The sequence below is a fragment of the Pristiophorus japonicus genome, chromosome 4 (genome assembly GCF_044704955.1).
Source record: "Pristiophorus japonicus isolate sPriJap1 chromosome 4, sPriJap1.hap1, whole genome shotgun sequence".
Taxonomy (NCBI): domain Eukaryota; kingdom Metazoa; phylum Chordata; class Chondrichthyes; family Pristiophoridae; genus Pristiophorus; species Pristiophorus japonicus.
Genome location: NC_091980.1, coordinates 155,063,393 through 155,081,377, shown reverse-complemented (window position 1 = coordinate 155,081,377; position 17,985 = coordinate 155,063,393). Strand labels below are relative to the sequence as shown.

Below are 17,985 nucleotides of genomic sequence, written 5' to 3'. Positions count from 1 at the left end.
CACCCTAGCTAGACTCATCTTTTGTTCCCTAACTTCTGCCATTACCATCTCAATTCGGCCCACCACCCCCTTTGTCTCTTTAATCTCTCCTTCCTTCCACCCTATCACAGACCTTCCCTTTTGTTCTTCCCTCCCTTCCCCCTTTCCCTGCTCCGGCACGTCCTTAAGAATCTGTTACATCTCGGACTTTTCCAGCTCTGATGAAGGGTCACATACCCGAAACGTTAACTCTGTTTCTCTTCCCACAGATGCTGCCTGACCCGCTGAGATTTCCAGCATTCTCTGTTTTTATTTCGGCAGGGACCCCTGTCTGTGTCTAACCAAGAGAAGGAGGCATGGTTTATGGCTACTTACGGTTCAATGCTGGCCGGGGTGGCCTCGTTCATGAGGGAGAGAACCGGCGGAGGGGTATCAGCACTGTCTGGAAAACAGAGAAAACGTTACAAACGTCACGTTAAAGGGCCAGAGCTGGAGACTGGCGGCTCTTCAACAGCCGGCGGGAGCTTCGTACTAAACCTCACAACCAGTGTTCCCCCTGAGCCGCACTTTGCTCTGCGCGTGAGCGGTGTTTACCGTGTCGGAGCCGGTGAGCGGTGTTTACCGTGTCGGAGCCGGTGAGCGGTGTTTGCCATGTCAGAGCATGTGAGCGGTGTTTACCGTGTTAGAGCCGGTGAGCGGTGTTTACCGTGTCGGAGCCAGTGAGTGGTGTTTACTGTGTCGGAGCTGGTGAGCGGTGTTTATAGTGTCGGAGCCGGTGAGCGGTGTTTGCCATGTCAGAGCATGTGAGCGGTGTTTACCGTGTTAGAGCCGGTGAGTGGTGTTTACCGTGTCGGAGCCAGTGAGTGGTGTTTACCGTGACGGAGCCGGTGAGCAGTGTTTACCGTGTCGGAGCCGGTGAGCGGTGTTTACCGTGTCGCAGCCGGTGAGCGGTGTTTACCGTGTCGGAGTCGGTGAGCGGTGTTTACCGTGTCGGAGCCGGTGAACGGTGTTTACCGTGTCGGAGCCGGTGAGTGGTATTTACAGTGTCGGAGCCGGTGAGTGGTATTTACAGTGTCGGAGTCGGTGAACGGTATTTACAGTGTCGGAGTCGGTGAGCGGTGTTTACCGTGTCGGAGCCGGTGAGTGGTATTTACAGTGTCGGAGCCGGTGAACGGTATTTACAGTGTCGGAGCCGGTGAGCGGTGTTACAGTGTCGGAGCCGGTGAGTGGTATTTACAGTGTCGGAGCCGGTGAGTGGTATTTACAGTGTCGGAGTCGGTGAGTGGTATTTACCGTGTCGGAGCCGGTGAGTGGTATTTACAGTGTCGGAGTCGGTGAGTGGTATTTACAGTGTCGGAGTCGGTGAGTGGTATTTACAGTGTCGGAGTCGGTGAGTGGTATTTACAGTGTCGGAGTCGGTGAGTGGTATTTACCGTGTCGGAGCCGGTGAGTGGTATTTACCGTGTTGGAGTCGGTGAGTGGTGTTACAGTGTCGGAGCCGGTGAGTGGTATTTACCGTGTCGGAGTCGGTGAACGGTATTTACCGTGTCGGAGCCGGTGAGTGGTATTTACCGTGTCGGAGTCGGTGAGTGGTGTTACAGTGTCGGAGCCGGTGAGTGGTGTTACAGTGTCAGAGTCGGTGAGTGGTATTTACCGTGTCGGAGCCGGTGAGTGGTATTTACCGTGTTGGAGTCGGTGAGTGGTGTTACAGTGTCGGAGCCGGTGAGTGGTATTTACAGTGTCGGAGCCGGTGAACAGTGTTTACAGTGTCGGAGTCGGTGAGCGGTATTTACAGTGTCGGAGCCGGTGAGTGGTATTTACAGTGTCGGAGCCGGTGAACAGTGTTTACAGTGTCGGAGTCGGTGAGCGGTATTTACAGTGTCGGAGCCGGTGAGTGGTATTTACAGTGTCGGAGTCGGTGAGTGGTATTTACCGTGTCGGAGCCGGTGAGTGGTATTTACCGTGTCGGAGTCGGTGAGTGGTGTTACAGTGTCGGAGCCGGTGAGTGGTATTTACAGTGTCGGAGCCGGTGAGTGGTGTTTACAGTGTCGGAGCCGGTGAGTGGTATTTACAGTGTCGGAGCCGGTGAGTGGTGTTTACAGTGTCGGAGTCGGTGAGCGGTATTTACAGTGTCGGAGCCGGTGAGTGGTATTTACAGTGTCGGAGCCGGTGAACAGTGTTTACAGTGTCGGAGTCGGTGAGCGGTATTTACAGTGTCGGAGCCGGTGAGTGGTATTTACAGTGTCGGAGCCGGTGAACAGTGTTTACAGTGTCGGAGTCGGTGAGCGGTATTTACAGTGTCGGAGCCGGTGAGTGGTATTTACAGTGTCGGAGTCGGTGAGCGGTATTTACAGTGTCGGAGCCGGTGAGTGGTATTTACAGTGTCGGAGCCGGTGAACAGTGTTTACAGTGTCGGAGTCGGTGAGCGGTATTTACAGTGTCGGAGCCGATGAGCGGTATTTACAGTGTCGGAGCCGGTGAGTGGTATTTACTGTGTCGGAGTCGGTGAGTGGTATTTACAGTGTCGGAGCCGGTGAACGGTATTTACAGTGTCGGAGCCGGTGAACAGTGTTTACAGTGTCGGAGCCGGTGAGTGGTGTTACAGTGTCAGAGTCGGTGAGTGGTATTTACCGTGTCGGAGCCGGTGAGTGGTATTTACCGTGTCGGAGTCGGTGAGTGGTATTTACCGTGTCGGAGTCGGTGAGTGGTATTTACAGTGTCAGAGCCGGTGAGTGGTATTTACAGTGTCGGAGCCGGTGAACAGTGTTTACAGTGTCGGAGTCGGTGAGTGGTATTTACAGTGTCGGAGTCGGTGAGTGGTGTTTACAGTGTCGGAGCCGGTGAACGGTATTTACAGTGTCGGAGCCGGTGAGTGGTATTTACAGTGTCGGAGCCGGTGAGTGGTGTTTACAGTGTCGGAGCCGGTGAGTGGTATTTACAGTGTCGGAGTCGGTGAGTGGTATTTACAGTGTCGGAGCCGGTGAACAGTGTTTACAGTGTCGGAGTCGGTGAGTGGTATTTACAGTGTCGGAGCCGGTGAACAGTGTTTACAGTGTCGGAGTCGGTGAGTGGTATTTACAGTGTCGGAGCCGGTGAGTGGTGTTTACAGTGTCGGAGCCGGTGAGTGGTGTTACAGTGTCGGAGCCGGTGAGTGGTGTTTACAGTGTCGGAGCCGGTGAGTGGTATTTACAGTGTCGGAGCCGGTGAGTGGTATTTACAGTGTCGGAGCCGGTGAACAGTGTTTACAGTGTCGGAGCCGGTGAGTGGTATTTACAGTGTCGGAGCCGGTGAGTGGTGTTTACAGTGTCGGAGCCGGTGAGTGGTGTTTACAGTGTCGGAGCCGGTGAGTGGTATTTACAGTGTCGGAGCCGGTGAGTGGTATTTACAGTGTCGGAGCCGGTGAGTGGTGTTACAGTGTCGGAGCCGGTGAGTGGTGTTTACAGTGTCGGAGCCGGTGAGTGGTATTTACCGTGTCGGAGCCGGTGAGTGGTGTTTACAGTGTCGGAGTCGGTGAGTGGTATTTACAGTGTCGGAGCCGGTGAACAGTGTTTACAGTGTCGGAGTCGGTGAGTGGTATTTACAGTGTCGGAGTCGGTGAGTGGTGTTTACAGTGTCGGAGTCGGTGAGTGGTGTTTACAGTGTCGGAGTCGGTGAGTGGTATTTACCGTGTCGGAGTCGGTGAGTGGTGTTTACAGTGTCGGAGCCGGTGAGTGGTGTTACAGTGTCGGAGCCGGTGAGTGGTGTTACAGTGTCGGAGCCGGTGAGTGGTATTTACAGTGTCGGAGCCGGTGAGTGGTGTTACAGTGTCGGAGCCGGTGAGTGGTATTTACAGTGTCGGAGCCGGTGAGTGGTGTTACAGTGTCGGAGCCGGTGAGTGGTATTTACAGTGTCGGAGCCGGTGAGTGGTATTTACAGTGTCGGAGCCGGTGAACAGTGTTTACAGTGTCGGAGCCGGTGAGTGGTATTTACAGTGTCGGAGCCGGTGAACAGTGTTTACAGTGTCGGAGCCGGTGAGCGGTATTTACAGTGTCGGAGTCGGTGAGCGGTATTTACAGTGTCGGAGCCGGTGAGTGGTATTTACAGTGTCGGAGCCGGTGAACAGTGTTTACAGTGTCGGAGTCGGTGAGCGGTATTTACAGTGTCGGAGCCGGTGAGTGGTATTTACAGTGTCGGAGCCGGTGAGTGGTGTTACAGTGTCGGAGCCGGTGAGTGGTATTTACAGTGTCGGAGCCGGTGAACAGTGTTTACAGTGTCGGAGCCGGTGAGTGGTATTTACAGTGTCGGAGCCGGTGAGTGGTGTTTACAGTGTCGGAGTCGGTGAGTGGTATTTACAGTGTCGGAGCCGGTGAGTGGTATTTACAGTGTCGGAGCCGGTGAACAGTGTTTACAGTGTCGGAGTCGGTGAGCGGTATTTACAGTGTCGGAGCCGGTGAGTGGTATTTACAGTGTCGGAGCCGGTGAACAGTGTTTACAGTGTCGGAGTCGGTGAGTGGTATTTACAGTGTCGGAGCCGGTGAACAGTGTTTACAGTGTCGGAGTCGGTGAGCGGTGTTTACAGTGTCGGAGCCGATGAGCGGTATTTACAGTGTCGGAGCCGGTGAGTGGTGTTTACAGTGTCGGAGCCGATGAGCGGTATTTACAGTGTCGGAGCCGGTGAACGGTATTTACTGTGTCGGAGCCGGTGAACGGTATTTACAGTGTCGGAGCCGGTGAACAGTGTTTACAGTGTCGGAGCCGGTGAACAGTGTTTACAGTGTCGGAGCCGGTGAGTGGTATTTACAGTGTCGGAGCCGGTGAGTGGTATTTACAGTGTCGGAGCCGGTGAGTGGTGTTTACAGTGTCGGAGCCGGTGAGTGGTATTTACAGTGTCGGAGCCGGTGAGTGGTGTTTACAGTGTCGGAGCCGGTGAACAGTGTTTACAGTGTCGGAGTCGGTGAGTGGTATTTACAGTGTCGGAGTCGGTGAGTGGTGTTTACAGTGTCGGAGCCGGTGAGTGGTATTTACAGTGTCGGAGCCGGTGAGCGGTATTTACAGTGTCGGAGCCGGTGAGTGGTGTTACAGTGTCGGAGTCGGTGAGTGGTATTTACAGTGTCGGAGCCGGTGAACAGTGTTTACAGTGTCGGAGCCGGTGAGTGGTGTTACAGTGTCGGAGTCGGTGAGTGGTATTTACAGTGTCGGAGCCGGTGAGCGGTATTTACAGTGTCGGAGTCGGTGAGTGGTATTTACAGTGTCGGAGCCGGTGAGTGGTATTTACAGTGTCGGAGCCGGTGAGCGGTATTTACAGTGTCGGAGCCGGTGAACAGTGTTTACAGTGTCGGAGCCGGTGAGTGGTATTTACAGTGTCGGAGCCGGTGAACAGTGTTTACAGTGTCGGAGCCGGTGAGTGGTGTTTACAGTGTCGGAGCCGGTGAGTGGTATTTACAGTGTCGGAGCCGGTGAGTGGTATTTACAGTGTCGGAGCCGGTGAGTGGTATTTACAGTGTCGGAGCCGGTGAACGGTGTTTACAGTGTCGGAGCCGGTGAGTGGTATTTACAGTGTCGGAGCCGGTGAACGGTATTTACAGTGTCGGAGCCGGTGAGTGGTATTTACAGTGTCGGAGTCGGTGAGTGGTGTTTACAGTGTCGGAGCCGGTGAGTGGTGTTTACAGTGTCGGAGCCGGTGAGTGGTATTTACAGTGTCGGAGCCGGTGAACGGTATTTACAGTGTCGGAGCCGGTGAGTGGTATTTACAGTGTCGGAGTCGGTGAGTGGTGTTTACAGTGTCGGAGCCGGTGAACGGTATTTACAGTGTCGGAGCCGGTGAACAGTGTTTACAGTGTCGGAGCCGGTGAACGGTATTTACAGTGTCGGAGCCGGTGAGTGGTGTTTACAGTGTCGGAGCCGGTGAGTGGTGTTTACAGTGTCGGAGCCGGTGAGTGGTGTTTACAGTGTCGGAGCCGGTGAACGGTATTTACAGTGTCGGAGCCGGTGAGTGGTGTTTACAGTGTCGGAGCCGGTGAGTGGTATTTACAGTGTCGGAGCCGGTGAGTGGTGTTTACAGTGTCGGAGCCGGTGAACGGTATTTACAGTGTCGGAGCCGGTGAGTGGTATTTACAGTGTCGGAGCCGGTGAGTGGTGTTTACAGTGTCGGAGCCGGTGAACGGTATTTACAGTGTCGGAGCCGGTGAGTGGTATTTACAGTGTCGGAGCCGGTGAGTGGTATTTACAGTGTCGGAGCCGGTGAGTGGTATTTACAGTGTCGGAGTCGGTGAGCGGTATTTACAGTGTCGGAGTCGGTGAGCGGTATTTACAGTGTCGGAGTCGGTGAGTGGTATTTACAGTGTCGGAGCCGGTGAACAGTGTTTACAGTGTCGGAGCCGGTGAGTGGTATTTACAGTGTCGGAGCCGGTGAGTGGTATTTACAGTGTCGGAGTCGGTGAGTGGTGTTTACAGTGTCGGAGTCGGTGAGTGGTATTTACAGTGTCGGAGCCGGTGAGTGGTATTTACAGTGTCGGAGTCGGTGAGCGGTATTTACAGTGTCGGAGCCGGTGAGTGGTGTTACAGTGTCGGAGTCGGTGAGTGGTATTTACAGTGTCGGAGCCGGTGAGTGGTATTTACAGTGTCGGAGCCGGTGAGTGGTATTTACAGTGTCGGAGTCGGTGAGTGGTATTTACAGTGTCGGAGCCGGTGAGTGGTATTTACAGTGTCGGAGTCGGTGAGTGGTATTTACAGTGTCGGAGCCGGTGAGTGGTGTTTACAGTGTCGGAGCCGGTGAGTGGTATTTACAGTGTCGGAGCCGGTGAGCGGTATTTACAGTGTCGGAGCCGGTGAACGGTATTTACAGTGTCGGAGCCGGTGAGTGGTATTTACAGTGTCGGAGCCGGTGAACGGTATTTACAGTGTCGGAGCCGGTGAGCGGTATTTACAGTGTCGGAGCCGGTGAGTGGTGTTTACAGTGTCGGAGCCGGTGAGTGGTATTTACAGTGTCGGAGCCGGTGAGCGGTATTTACAGTGTCGGAGCCGGTGAGTGGTGTTTACAGTGTCGGAGCCGGTGAGTGGTATTTACAGTGTCGGAGCCGGTGAGCGGTATTTACAGTGTCGGAGCCGGTGAGCGGCCCGTGCGCAACCTTTCTTGTTATTGTGCCGCCACGGGAACGTTACTCACATGCCTTATATAGACTGCGCTTGGCTTACAACAACAACTTGCACGAGAGAGGGCACAGAGATTTACCAGGATGTTGCCTGGGCTGGAGAATTTTAGCTATGAGGAAAGATTGGATAGGCTGAGTTTGTTTGCTTTGAAACAGAGGAGGCTGAGGGGAGACCTTATTGAGGTGTATAAAATTATGAGGGGCCTGGATTGAGTGGATAGGAAGGACTGTTTCCCTTAGCAGAGGGGTCAACAACCACATCAACACACTGAAGGGGTGTAGAGGAAAAAGAAAGAGGGGGGAAAGAGAGAGAGGGAGGGAATGCGAGAGGGAGGAGGGAAGAGAGAAAGGGATGGCAGAAAGAGGGGGAAAGAGAGAGAGGAGAGGGGGGAGAGAGAGAGAGAGGAGGGGGGGGAAGAGGGAGAGAGAGAAGGAGAGGGAGAGAGAGAGAACAAGGGGGGGAAAGAGAGAGATGAAGGGGGGAAAGAGAGAGAAAGGGAAAGAGAGAGAAGGGGAAATAGAGAGAGAGAAGGGGAAAGAGAGAGGGGGGAAGAGAGAGAGAGGGAAAGAGAGAGAGCGAGGGGGAGAGAGAGAGAGAGAGAGAGAGGGGGGAAGAGAGAGAGAGAGGGGGAAGAGAGAGGGGGGGGAAGAGAGAGAGAGAGAGAGAGAGGGGAAGAGAGAGAGAGAGAGAGGGGGAAGAGAGAGAGAGAGATGGGGAGAGAGAGAGAGATGGGGAGAGAGAGAGAGGGGGGGGAGAGAGAGAGATAAAGAGGAAGAGAGAGAGGGGGGGGGAGAGAGAGAGGGGGAGAGAGAGAGAGGGGGAAAGAGGGAGAGAGAGGGGGAAAGAGGGAGAGGGGGGAAAGAGGGAGGGGGGGAAGAGGGAGAAGGGGGAAAGAGGGGGGGGTGAGAAAGTGAGCGAGGGGACATGAGGGGGGGAATAAAGGGGGAAAGAGAGAGGGAGGGGGAAAGAGAGCGCGAGATATCAGAGATCTGGAACTAGATGTTCTGACCACTCTAAGGTAGGCTGTGGTATAATGGGACACCCTCAGGTCTCTGCACCTTTGTATCGCCAGACCTGTAACCACCGGTTTATCTCACTCACTCCACACACTCACCATTCAGTTTCAGGTGGATAGAATTCTATACAATGTAATGGCACTGCTGGTGGACAGTGGGGGTTTGCAGACATGATATAAAGAGTCCACGCACCCACCATGATCGACGCCTGAAATTCCAGCGCCAATACGGTCATGGATAAGGAAAAGTCGTCACTGGGTTTGACCTTTCACCTACACACGGTTTATAGCGCTGCGGGGTGGGGGCGGAGAGTTAACGGGACCAAAGACTTACTTGAGCGGCTCAGGCCGGTTTTGGGCGTAGACCGCGGGGTGGCCGGCTGCGACGTGTTGGTGGAGGCCGAAAGGAAGGCCTTGAAGTAGAGCCCGGAGCCTTCCCGCATGGGGCTGAGGATGGGCGGGGGGGTGTAGGGCGGTGGCTGGAAGTTTCTGTCCATGGGGTGGTCCAGCAGTCTGACCGGCGAGCGCAGGTTGCTCTGGTAGAGGGCGCCAGGCGGGTAGGTGATGACGGAGACGTGGTTGAGGGGTTTGGGTGGAATGAAGAGTGGCTCCGGCCTGGGGCGGCGTTTCAGCTTGGCCGTCAGTTTGGCCTGGCCTCTGGAGCCATCGTCCTCCTGCAAACACAAGCACCACATCGTGTTTAGACACACGACAGAGCGCACAGTGAAACATAGAAACATAGAAAATAGGAGCAGTAGTAGGCCATTCGGCCCTTCGAGTCTGCACCGCCATTCAATATGATCATGGCTGATCCTCTATCTCAACACCATATTCTCGCTTTTTCCCCATACCCCTTTTATTTCTAGAAATCTATCTATCTCCCTCTTTCAGTGACTTGGCCTCCACAGCCTTCTGTGGTAGAGAATTCCACAGGTTCACCACCCTCTGAGTGAAAACATTTCTCCTTATCTCGGTCCTAAATTTCCTACCCCGTATCCTGAGACTGTGACCCCTTGTTCTAGACTTCCCAGCCAGGGGAAACATCCTCCCCGCATCCAGTCTGTCCAACCCCGTCAGAATTTTATACGTTTCAATGAGATCCCCTCTCATTCTTCTAAACTCTAGTAAATACAGGCCTCGTCGACCCAATCTCTCCTCATACGACAGTCCTGCCATCCCAGGAATCAGTCTGGTAAACCTTCGCTGCACTCCCTCTATGGCAAGTATATCCTTTCTTAGGTAAGGAGACCAAAACTGCACAATACTCCAGGTGCTGTCTCACCAAGGCCCTATATAACTGTAATAAGACATCCTTGTTCTTGTACTCAATCCTCTTGCAATGAAGGCCAACATACCATTTGCCTTCCTAAGTCTGCAAATTACAGCCACCTCAGGGACAAGCATCAAAGCATCATAGAATGATAGAAATTTACAGCACGGGAGGAGGGCATTTCGACCCATCGTGTCCGCGCCGGCCGACCAAGAGCTACCCAGCCTAATCCCACTTTCCAGCTCTTGGTCCGTAGCCCTGTAGGTTACGGCACTTCAAGTGCTCATCCAAGTACTTTTTAAATGTGGTGAGGGTTTCTGCCTTTCAGGCAGTGAGTTACAGACCCTCACCACCGTCTGGGTGAAGACATTGCCCTTTAAATCCCCTCTACACCTCTCCCCAATTACTTTAAATCTATGCCCCCTGGTTGTTGACCCCCTCGGCTAAGGGAAATAGGTCCTTCCTATACACTCTATCTAGGCCCCTCATAATTTTATTCACCTCAATAAGGTCTCCCTTCAGCCTCCTCTGTTCCAAAGAAAACAAACCCAGCTTATCCAATCTTTCCTCATCAGCCATTCGGCCCCTCGAGCCTGCTTCGCCATTCAATGAGATCATGGCTGATCTGATCTTGGCCTCAAGTACACTTCCCTGCCCGCTCCCCATAACCCTTGACTCCCTTATCGTTCAACAATCTGTCTATCTCCGCCTTAAATATATTCCATGACCAGCCTCCACAACTCTCTGGGGCAGAGAATTCCAAAGATTCACGACCCTCAGAGAGAAGAAATTACTCCTCATCTCCATTTTAAATGGGCGACCCCTTATTCTGAAACTATGCCCCCAGTTCTAGATTCCCCCACGAGGGGAAACATCCTCTCTGCATCTACCCTGTCAAGCCCCCTCAGAACCTTACACGCTTCAATAAGATCACCTCTCATTCTTCTAAACTCCAAAGAGTATAGGCCCATCCTTCACCCTCCATAAAACATCAGCTCATGCAAAACTCGCCAGCCCACGTCCTAACCCGCACCAAGTCCCGCTCACCCATCACTCCTGTTCTTGCTGACCTAGACTGGCTCCCCGGTCCAGCAACACCTTAAAATTAACATTCTCATCCTTGTGTTCAAATCCATCCGTGGCCTCGGCCCTCCCTACCTCTGTAACCTCCTGCAGCCCCACAACCCCCCCCCCCCCCACCCTGAGATATATGAACATATCCAATTCTAGCCTCTTCAGCATCCCCGACTTCCTCTGCCCCCACCGTTAGGAACATGACCTTCAGCTTCCTGACCCCAAGGTCTGGAACTCCCTCCCTAATCCTCTCCACCTCTCTACCTCTCCTCCTTAAGACCTCCCTCTCCACCGATGTTCTCGTTAAGCTGTGCGGCCACGCAGCGCTCTAGGGGTCCCGTGCAGCTGCTTTTTAACTTGAAGAAAGTGCACATGGGCGGGATTTCAAAAGGGCCACGCGGCCCGTTAAAAGTGGCTGCACGGACCAAAAATAAACAACATAAGAACGTAAGAAATAGGAGCAGGACTAGGCCATATGGCCCCTCGAGCCTGCTCCACCATTCATGGCTGATCCGATTATGGACTCGGCTCCACTTCTCCGCCCGCTCCTCGTAACCCCTTATTCCTTTATCATTTAAGAAACTGTCTATTTCTGTCTTAAATTTATTTCATGTCCCAGCTTCCACAGCTCTCTGAGACAGCAAATTCCACAGATTCACAACCCTCTGAGAGAAGAAATTCCTCCTCATCTCAGTTTTAAATGGGCGGCCCCTTATTCTAAGATCATGCCCCTAGTTCTAGTCTCCCCCATCAGTGGGAACAGCCTCTCTGCATCCACCTTGTCAAGCCCCCTAATAATCTTATATGTTTCGATAAGATCACCTCTCATTCTTCTGAATTCCAATGAGTAGAGGCCCAACCTACTCAACCTTTCCTCATAAGTCAACCCCCTCATAACGGGGAGCATTGCTGTGCACCTACTCCAACATGGGTATCTCTTTCTTTGCCCCGGTCCCAAACGTTTGTCTGATTACAGGGCTTTCAAGGGTCTTGGGACGGTTTCACAAAGCTAAAAGTGCTATACAAATAGCAGCTGTTGTTGTAAAGAAGTGTTACCTGGACCGAAGGTTCTGCTCCCGAGCCGCAGCTCAATCTACGTTTGCGGTTTGTTGTCAGGGACGGGCTGAGCTCGCTGGACGCGCTCCTCTGGGAATCCCCTCTCTGGTCAGGGTTGGTTGTAACAGAGTCCATCTTTCTGACTGGCACCGACACGGGTATTACCAGTGGCACCAGACAGCCATCATTCAGCCGGCCCCTGGGGGCTGCAGATTCCGCGGTGACCCCGGCAACCTTCGAGTGCCCAGCGGCCGCACGCTTTCTCTCTTCCTGAGAGTCATTCCCCCGAGTCTGTAACAAAACAACACCATTTCATTCTCACCTTCTCTGCTCAAGAACGCCACACAGAGAAAAGGCTGACAGAGAAATTACAGCACAGAAACAGGCCATTCAGCCCAATGCTTCACAGCAGCTTCCTCCCACCCTACTTCATCCCACCCTATCACCAAACCTTCGATTCCTTTCTCCCTCAAGCACTTGTCTAGCTTCCCCTTAAATGCACCTATACTATTCGCTTCAACCACTCCCTGTGGCAGCGAGTTCCACATTCTCATCCCGCTCTCGGTAAAGAAGTTTCTCCTGAATTCCCCATTAAGATTTATTCATGACCGTCTTATATTGATGGTTCCTAGTTCTGGTCTCCCCACAAGCAGAAACATCTTCTCTACGTCTACCCTATCAAACCCTTTCATAATTGTAATGTATGCACCTGAGAGTATGCTCACAGGTTTGTAGAGCTGTTGAGTCTGGAGGAGTCCGTGTTCCATGTATACGTGGAGTGTGCGAGGTTCCATTATTTAAAGGGGCTGCTCCTCAAATTCTGGTTGCACTTCAGTCCCATACTCCTGATCTTTGGGCACCCTGTGCGGAGGGGAGCGGGAAGGTCAGAAGGCCTCCTCATAGGACTGCTCCTGGGCATGGCCAAGGGGGCCATCAGCCGGTCCAGGCAGCGGGCGGTCGAGGGGAATGTTCAGCCTGACTGCCTGCCTCTCTTCCGCGGTTACATCCGAGCCAGGGTGTCCCTGGAGATGGAGCACGTGGTGTCCACTGATACGTTCGCAGCCTTCCGCGAGAGGTGGGTGCCGGAGGGACTGGAATGCATCATTACCCTCGGCAACCAAATTTTAATTTGATTTAAGTTTCTGGTAAAACGTTAATTGGTTTAATTGTCGGTTTTAGTGTCCCCCGTTAATAAGGGGGCATTTGATTTATGGTTTCACACCAAAATAGTTGTAGAGCTGTTGAGGTGGGAGTGGCTTAGCCAGTCACGTGATGCTCACATAACTCAATAAAACCCCAGCCAGTTGGGTTCGGGGGATCCACGATGGGGCAGGTGGTTGTGAGCCTGGTGGATGAACTGGTAATGTGTAGTGTGATTGTTAAACCTTTGCTAATAAACCAACTAGTTCTATGAATTCTTAAGCAAAGAACCCATGAAGCAAATACATTACAATGATCTTAAACAGCTCTATCAGCTCACCCCTCGATCTCCTCAACAGCACCCCAGCCTGTTGAATCTTTCCTGATAGGTATAACCCCTCAGTTCTGGTATCATCCTTGCAACTGTTTAATTGCACCTCCTCCAGCGCCTCTATCTCATTTTTATAATTTGAAGACCAGAACTGTGCGCAGTGCAAGTGTGGTCTACCCAAGAATTAACATCCTGCATTTATTTAGCGCCTTTCACGACCTCAGGACATCCCAAAGCGCTTTACAGCCAATCGAGTACTTTTGGAATGTAGTCACTGTTGTACTGTGGGAAACGTGGTAGCGTATTTGCGCACAGCAAGCTCCCACAAACAGCAATGAGATAATGGCCAGATAATCTGTTTTTAGTGACGTTGGTTGAGGGATAAATATTGGCCAGGACACCGGGGGGAAGTTATACATCGACATGTCAAACTGCTGAAACAGAAGGAATCCATCTGTTGGAACCGCTCACAGCTCTTGGCATTTCACCATTTGCCGAAATAGACATATTTGTGGCTAATTATTTTTTTGTTACACAGTGAGTGGTTACTGAAAGGGTGGTGGAGACAGATTCAACTAAAACTTTCAAAAGTTGGGTAAGTACTTGAAAAGGAAACAGTTGCAGGGCGATGGGGATAGAGCGGGGAGTGGGACTAATTGGATCGTTCTTTCACAGAGCCGGCATAGGCTCGATGGGCCGAATGGCCTCCTGCCCTGCTATTTGATGTGCGTACGCTGTACATTTTGATTGTAGGGTAGGACACTGGAACTTGGGTTTTGGTTCATGGATGGCATTGCATGCTTTAATCTTCAAAGTAGGCTGTTGTTGGACCCTGGTGGTTCAACAACAACAACTTGTATTTATATAGAGTCTTTAACGTCCCAAGACACTGCACAGGTGTATTACAAGACAAAACAAATACTGAGCCATGTAAGAAGAAATTACGGCAGCTTGGTCAAAGCGGGAGGTTTTAAGGAGTGTCTTGAAGGAGGAAAGAGAGGTAGAGAGGCGGAGAGGTTTAGGGAGGGAGCTCCAGAGCTTGGGGCCTAGGCAACAGAAGGCATAGCCACCGATGGTGGAGCGATTATAGTCAGGGATGCTCAGGAGGGCAGAATTAGAAGAGTGCAGACATCTCGGGGGGGTTGTGGGGCTGGAGGAAATTACAGAGATAGGGAGGGGCGAGGCCATGGAGGGATTTGTAGACAAGGATGAGAATTAAGAGACAGGGAGGCTTGCAGTGATTGTTGGTTTGGGTCACTGGCCATGTTAGGCTTTGAATTCACTGCAAATTACTGTAGGACGTCCTCAGGTCATGAAAGGCACTATATGAATTAACATTCTTTTTTCCAGAGTCGTGGCCCCGCGGGCAGCCATTTTGGAAGCAGGCAGCAAGGAGGCACCTCATAAAGCTCATTCTTGCTCAATTGCCAATAGTGCAATGCCCTCCCTCTCCCACCCTAGAGCAATCATGTGACTGATGCAGCCGGGGGGGTGAGGGGGTCATCTCTCAATCCACAGGAGCAACACTGGGCTGACTGCTACCCGGAGCAGTATTTGAGGAGGTTCAACGGGAAGGTGCCCCCGCCCAACATTCAATCCGCCCCGCCCCCCCCCCCCAACATTCAAGACAAGAAGGGGAATAAGTTGTGGCTCAGTGGGCAACACTCGCGCCTCCGAGTCAGAAGGTTGTGGGTTCAAGTCCCACTCCAGGGAATTGAGAAAATCCAGGCTGACGCTCCAGTGCAGTACTGAGGGAGTGCTGCACTGTTGGAGGTGCCGTCTTTCGGATGAGACGTTAAACCGAGGCCCCGTCTGCCCTCTCAGGTGGACGTAAAAGATCCCGTGGCACTATTCCAAGAGCAGGGCCGTTAAGAATGTAAGATAAAGGAGCAGCAGAGGCCATACAGCACCTCGAGCCTGCTCCCCTGTTCAATATCATGGCTGAACCTCTAGCTCAACACACCATTCCCGCCCAATCCCCATTTCCCTTAGTGCCCAAAAATCTATCGATTTCAGTCCTGAATATACTCAACGGCTGAGTATCTATAGCCCTCTGGTCGAGCTTTTGGTAATTTCTCCTTATGGGGCTCGGTGTTACATTTTTGAAATCTCATAATGATCCTGTGAAGGGCCTCAGGACGTTTCACTACGTTAAGGGCGCTATATAAATACAAGTTGTTGTTGTAGAGAATTCCAAAGATTCACAACCCTCCGGGTGAAGACATTTCTCCTCAAATCAGTCCTAAATGGGCGACCCCTTATCCTCAGACTGTGCCCCCTGGTTCTAAACTCTCCATCCAGGGGAAACATCCTCTCAGCACCTACCCTGTCAAGCCCTCGAAGAATGCTCTTCTCTCGCCTCTCATTCTTCTGAATTCCAGGGAGCACAGGCCCATCCTCCTCAGTTTGTCCTCAGAGGACAGACTCTCATCCACTGTCCTGGAGCTGCAGGGGGCCATGGGGCTGTGCTGCACTCACGCGCTCCTGCAAGCTCGGACCCCGAGTGCTGGACCCTGCTCCTGCGGGTCGAAGGGACTGGGATCCTGGGATGCCAATATGCTTTTGAAAGGAGCGCCTGTGTGCCGGAGCCCGGGACAGTGAGGCCCGAGATCCTGGATCCTGCCCGATGCAATTAGAAAGACTTGGATTTATATAGCGCCTTTCACGACCACCGGACGTCTCAAAGCACTTCACAGCCAATGAAGTATTTTTGAAGTGTAGTCACTGTTGTAATGTAGCAAACGCGGCACCAATTTGTGCACAGCAAGCTCCCACACACAGCAATGTGATAATGACCAGATAATCTGTTTTTTTGTTATGATGATTGAGGGATAAATATTGGCCCAGGACACCGGGGATACCTCCCCTGCTATTCTTTCAAATAGTTCCATGGGATCTTTTACATCCACCTGAGAGAGCAGACAGGGCCTCAGTTTAACGTCTCATCCGAAAGACGGCACCTCTGACAGTGCAGCACTCCCTCAGCACTGCACTGGGAGTATCAGCCTAGATTTCTGTGCTCGAGTCCCTGGATTGGGATTTGAAGGAAGGGCGAGAGAGAGAGAGAGAGAGGGAGGCAGACATCAGCGCCCCTCGCCCACCGGGTAGAGTACATTCACCTTTTTGGCTCACACAAGATACTGGCGTGTACCTGAGCAAGGCGTTGCCACCTTCAGCAGAGAAAGGAAACTGGCCGACAAGCAAGTAAAAGGATCAAATGGCCAATCATCTTGTTGTGATTTTTAAGAATACACACAAGTGGCGAGCATTATTGCAGCATTTATTTCTCGGGGTAATTTTAATATGACCAGTCGTGGAAGCGGTGAAACAGCAGAAGGATTTACGATAATCTTTCAAATAAGCTGTTTAATGCCTATCCTAAAGGTAACTTTAAGGAAGGATGTAAAAGATTGAGCAGGTTGGGCCTATACTCATTGGAGTTTAGAAGACTGAGAGGCGATCTTATTGAAACGTATAAGATTCTGAGGGGACTGGACAGGGTAGATACAGAGAGGATGTTTCCCCTCGTGGGGGAATCTAGAACTAGGGGGCATAGTCTCAGTATAAGGGGTCATCCATTTAAAACAGAAATGAGAAGGAATTTCTTCTCTGAGGGTCGTGAATCTTTGGAATTCTCTGCCTCAGAGAGCTGTGGAGGCTGGGTCTTTGAATATATTTAAGGCGGAGATCGAGAGATTTTTGAATGATAAGGGAGTCAAGGGTTATGGGGAGCGGGCTGGGAAATGGAGCTGAGTCCATGATCAGATCAGCCATGATCTTATTAACTCGCCGAGCAGGCTCGAGGGGCCAAAAGGCCGATTCCTGCTCCTATTTCTTATGTTCTTCAGTAACTCTAAAGGGTTCATTGTGAAAGAGCAGCTAGATGTGAGTGCAAGTCAGAGTGAGGTCCACCACATTATTGTTCCGAGTCTTTCACCCACATTTGCTGTCAGCAGAGGACTCGAGTAAAATTAACCCTTACAGACTTGAGGAAGTTCAGAGTTATTTTGTGAAAACAAACACAGCAGATGCTATCAGCATCTGAAATGAAGAAGCTGGGTTAATGTTCCGGTTGTGGAGCCTTCATCAGAACAGAGGCATTGCTCAGGCAGACTGCCTCCATTTCATAAAGGCTCGGCATTGTGGCGCGGTACAGCAAGCAGGATTTTGGCTGAGTTCCCAGCCCCAGTTCCCCCCAAGGTGTGGGAGTGCACTGATCCCTACACTCCCGTACACTTAAATTCAAAGGCCGGAGCAGGGGACGGGGCCCGATATACAATCATAGAAATTTACAGCACGGGAGGCCATTTCGGCCCATCGTGTCAGCGCCGGCCGACAAAGAGCTACCCAGCCTAATCCCACTTTCCAGCTCTTGGTCTGTCGCCCTGTAGGTTACGGCACTTCAAGTGCACATCCAGGTATTTTTAAATGTGGTGAGGGTTTCTGCCTCTACTTTAAATCTATGCCCCCTGGTTGTTGACCCCTCTGCCAAGGGAAATAGGTCCTTCCTATCCACTGTATGTAGGCCTCATAATTTTATACACCTCAATCAGGTCTCCCCTCAGACTCCTCTGTTCCAGAGAAAACAAACCCAGGCTATCCAATCTTTCCTCACAGCCAAAATTCTCCAGTCCAGGCAACATCTTCGTAAATCTCTTCAGTACCCTCTCCAGTGCAGTCATATATTTCCTATAATGTGACCAGAACTGCACGCGGTACTCTAGCTGAATGGTCTGCGAATCCTCACAGAAAGTCGTTTGTGACCTCAGAGCTGATCCGAATTGGAACGACATTAGCTAAGATACCGAGCTCTGGAACCGGTGAGCGTTGTCTCAGGATTCATCCAAGACCCCAAAGACCCCTTCCGGATGAAACAGCGATTGACTTGTACTTACTGTACTGTATTTACTGCTCACGATGTGGTCTCCTCTACATTGGGGAGACCAAGTGTAGATTGGGTGACCGCTTTGCGGAGCACTCCGTTCAGTC

The 17,985-nt window shown here is 51.9% G+C and overlaps 1 protein-coding gene across 6 annotated transcripts in view; it reads right to left on the bottom strand.

Annotated features, from left to right (window-relative positions):
• The window catches only part of LOC139263112 (mitotic deacetylase-associated SANT domain protein-like), a 121,246-nt gene that overhangs the window by 44,570 nt on the left and 58,691 nt on the right, over window positions 1-17,985 (bottom strand). For all 6 annotated transcript variants that reach the window (XM_070878663.1, XM_070878664.1, XM_070878667.1 and 3 more), the window contains exons 3-5: window positions 11,526-11,816; window positions 8,460-8,799; window positions 355-421 (exon numbers count right to left, since the gene is read on the bottom strand). In XM_070878663.1, coding sequence (XP_070734764.1) covers window positions 355-421; window positions 8,460-8,799; window positions 11,526-11,816 — 698 coding nt within the window. The remainder of the gene's footprint in view (window positions 1-354; window positions 422-8,459; window positions 8,800-11,525; window positions 11,817-17,985) is intronic.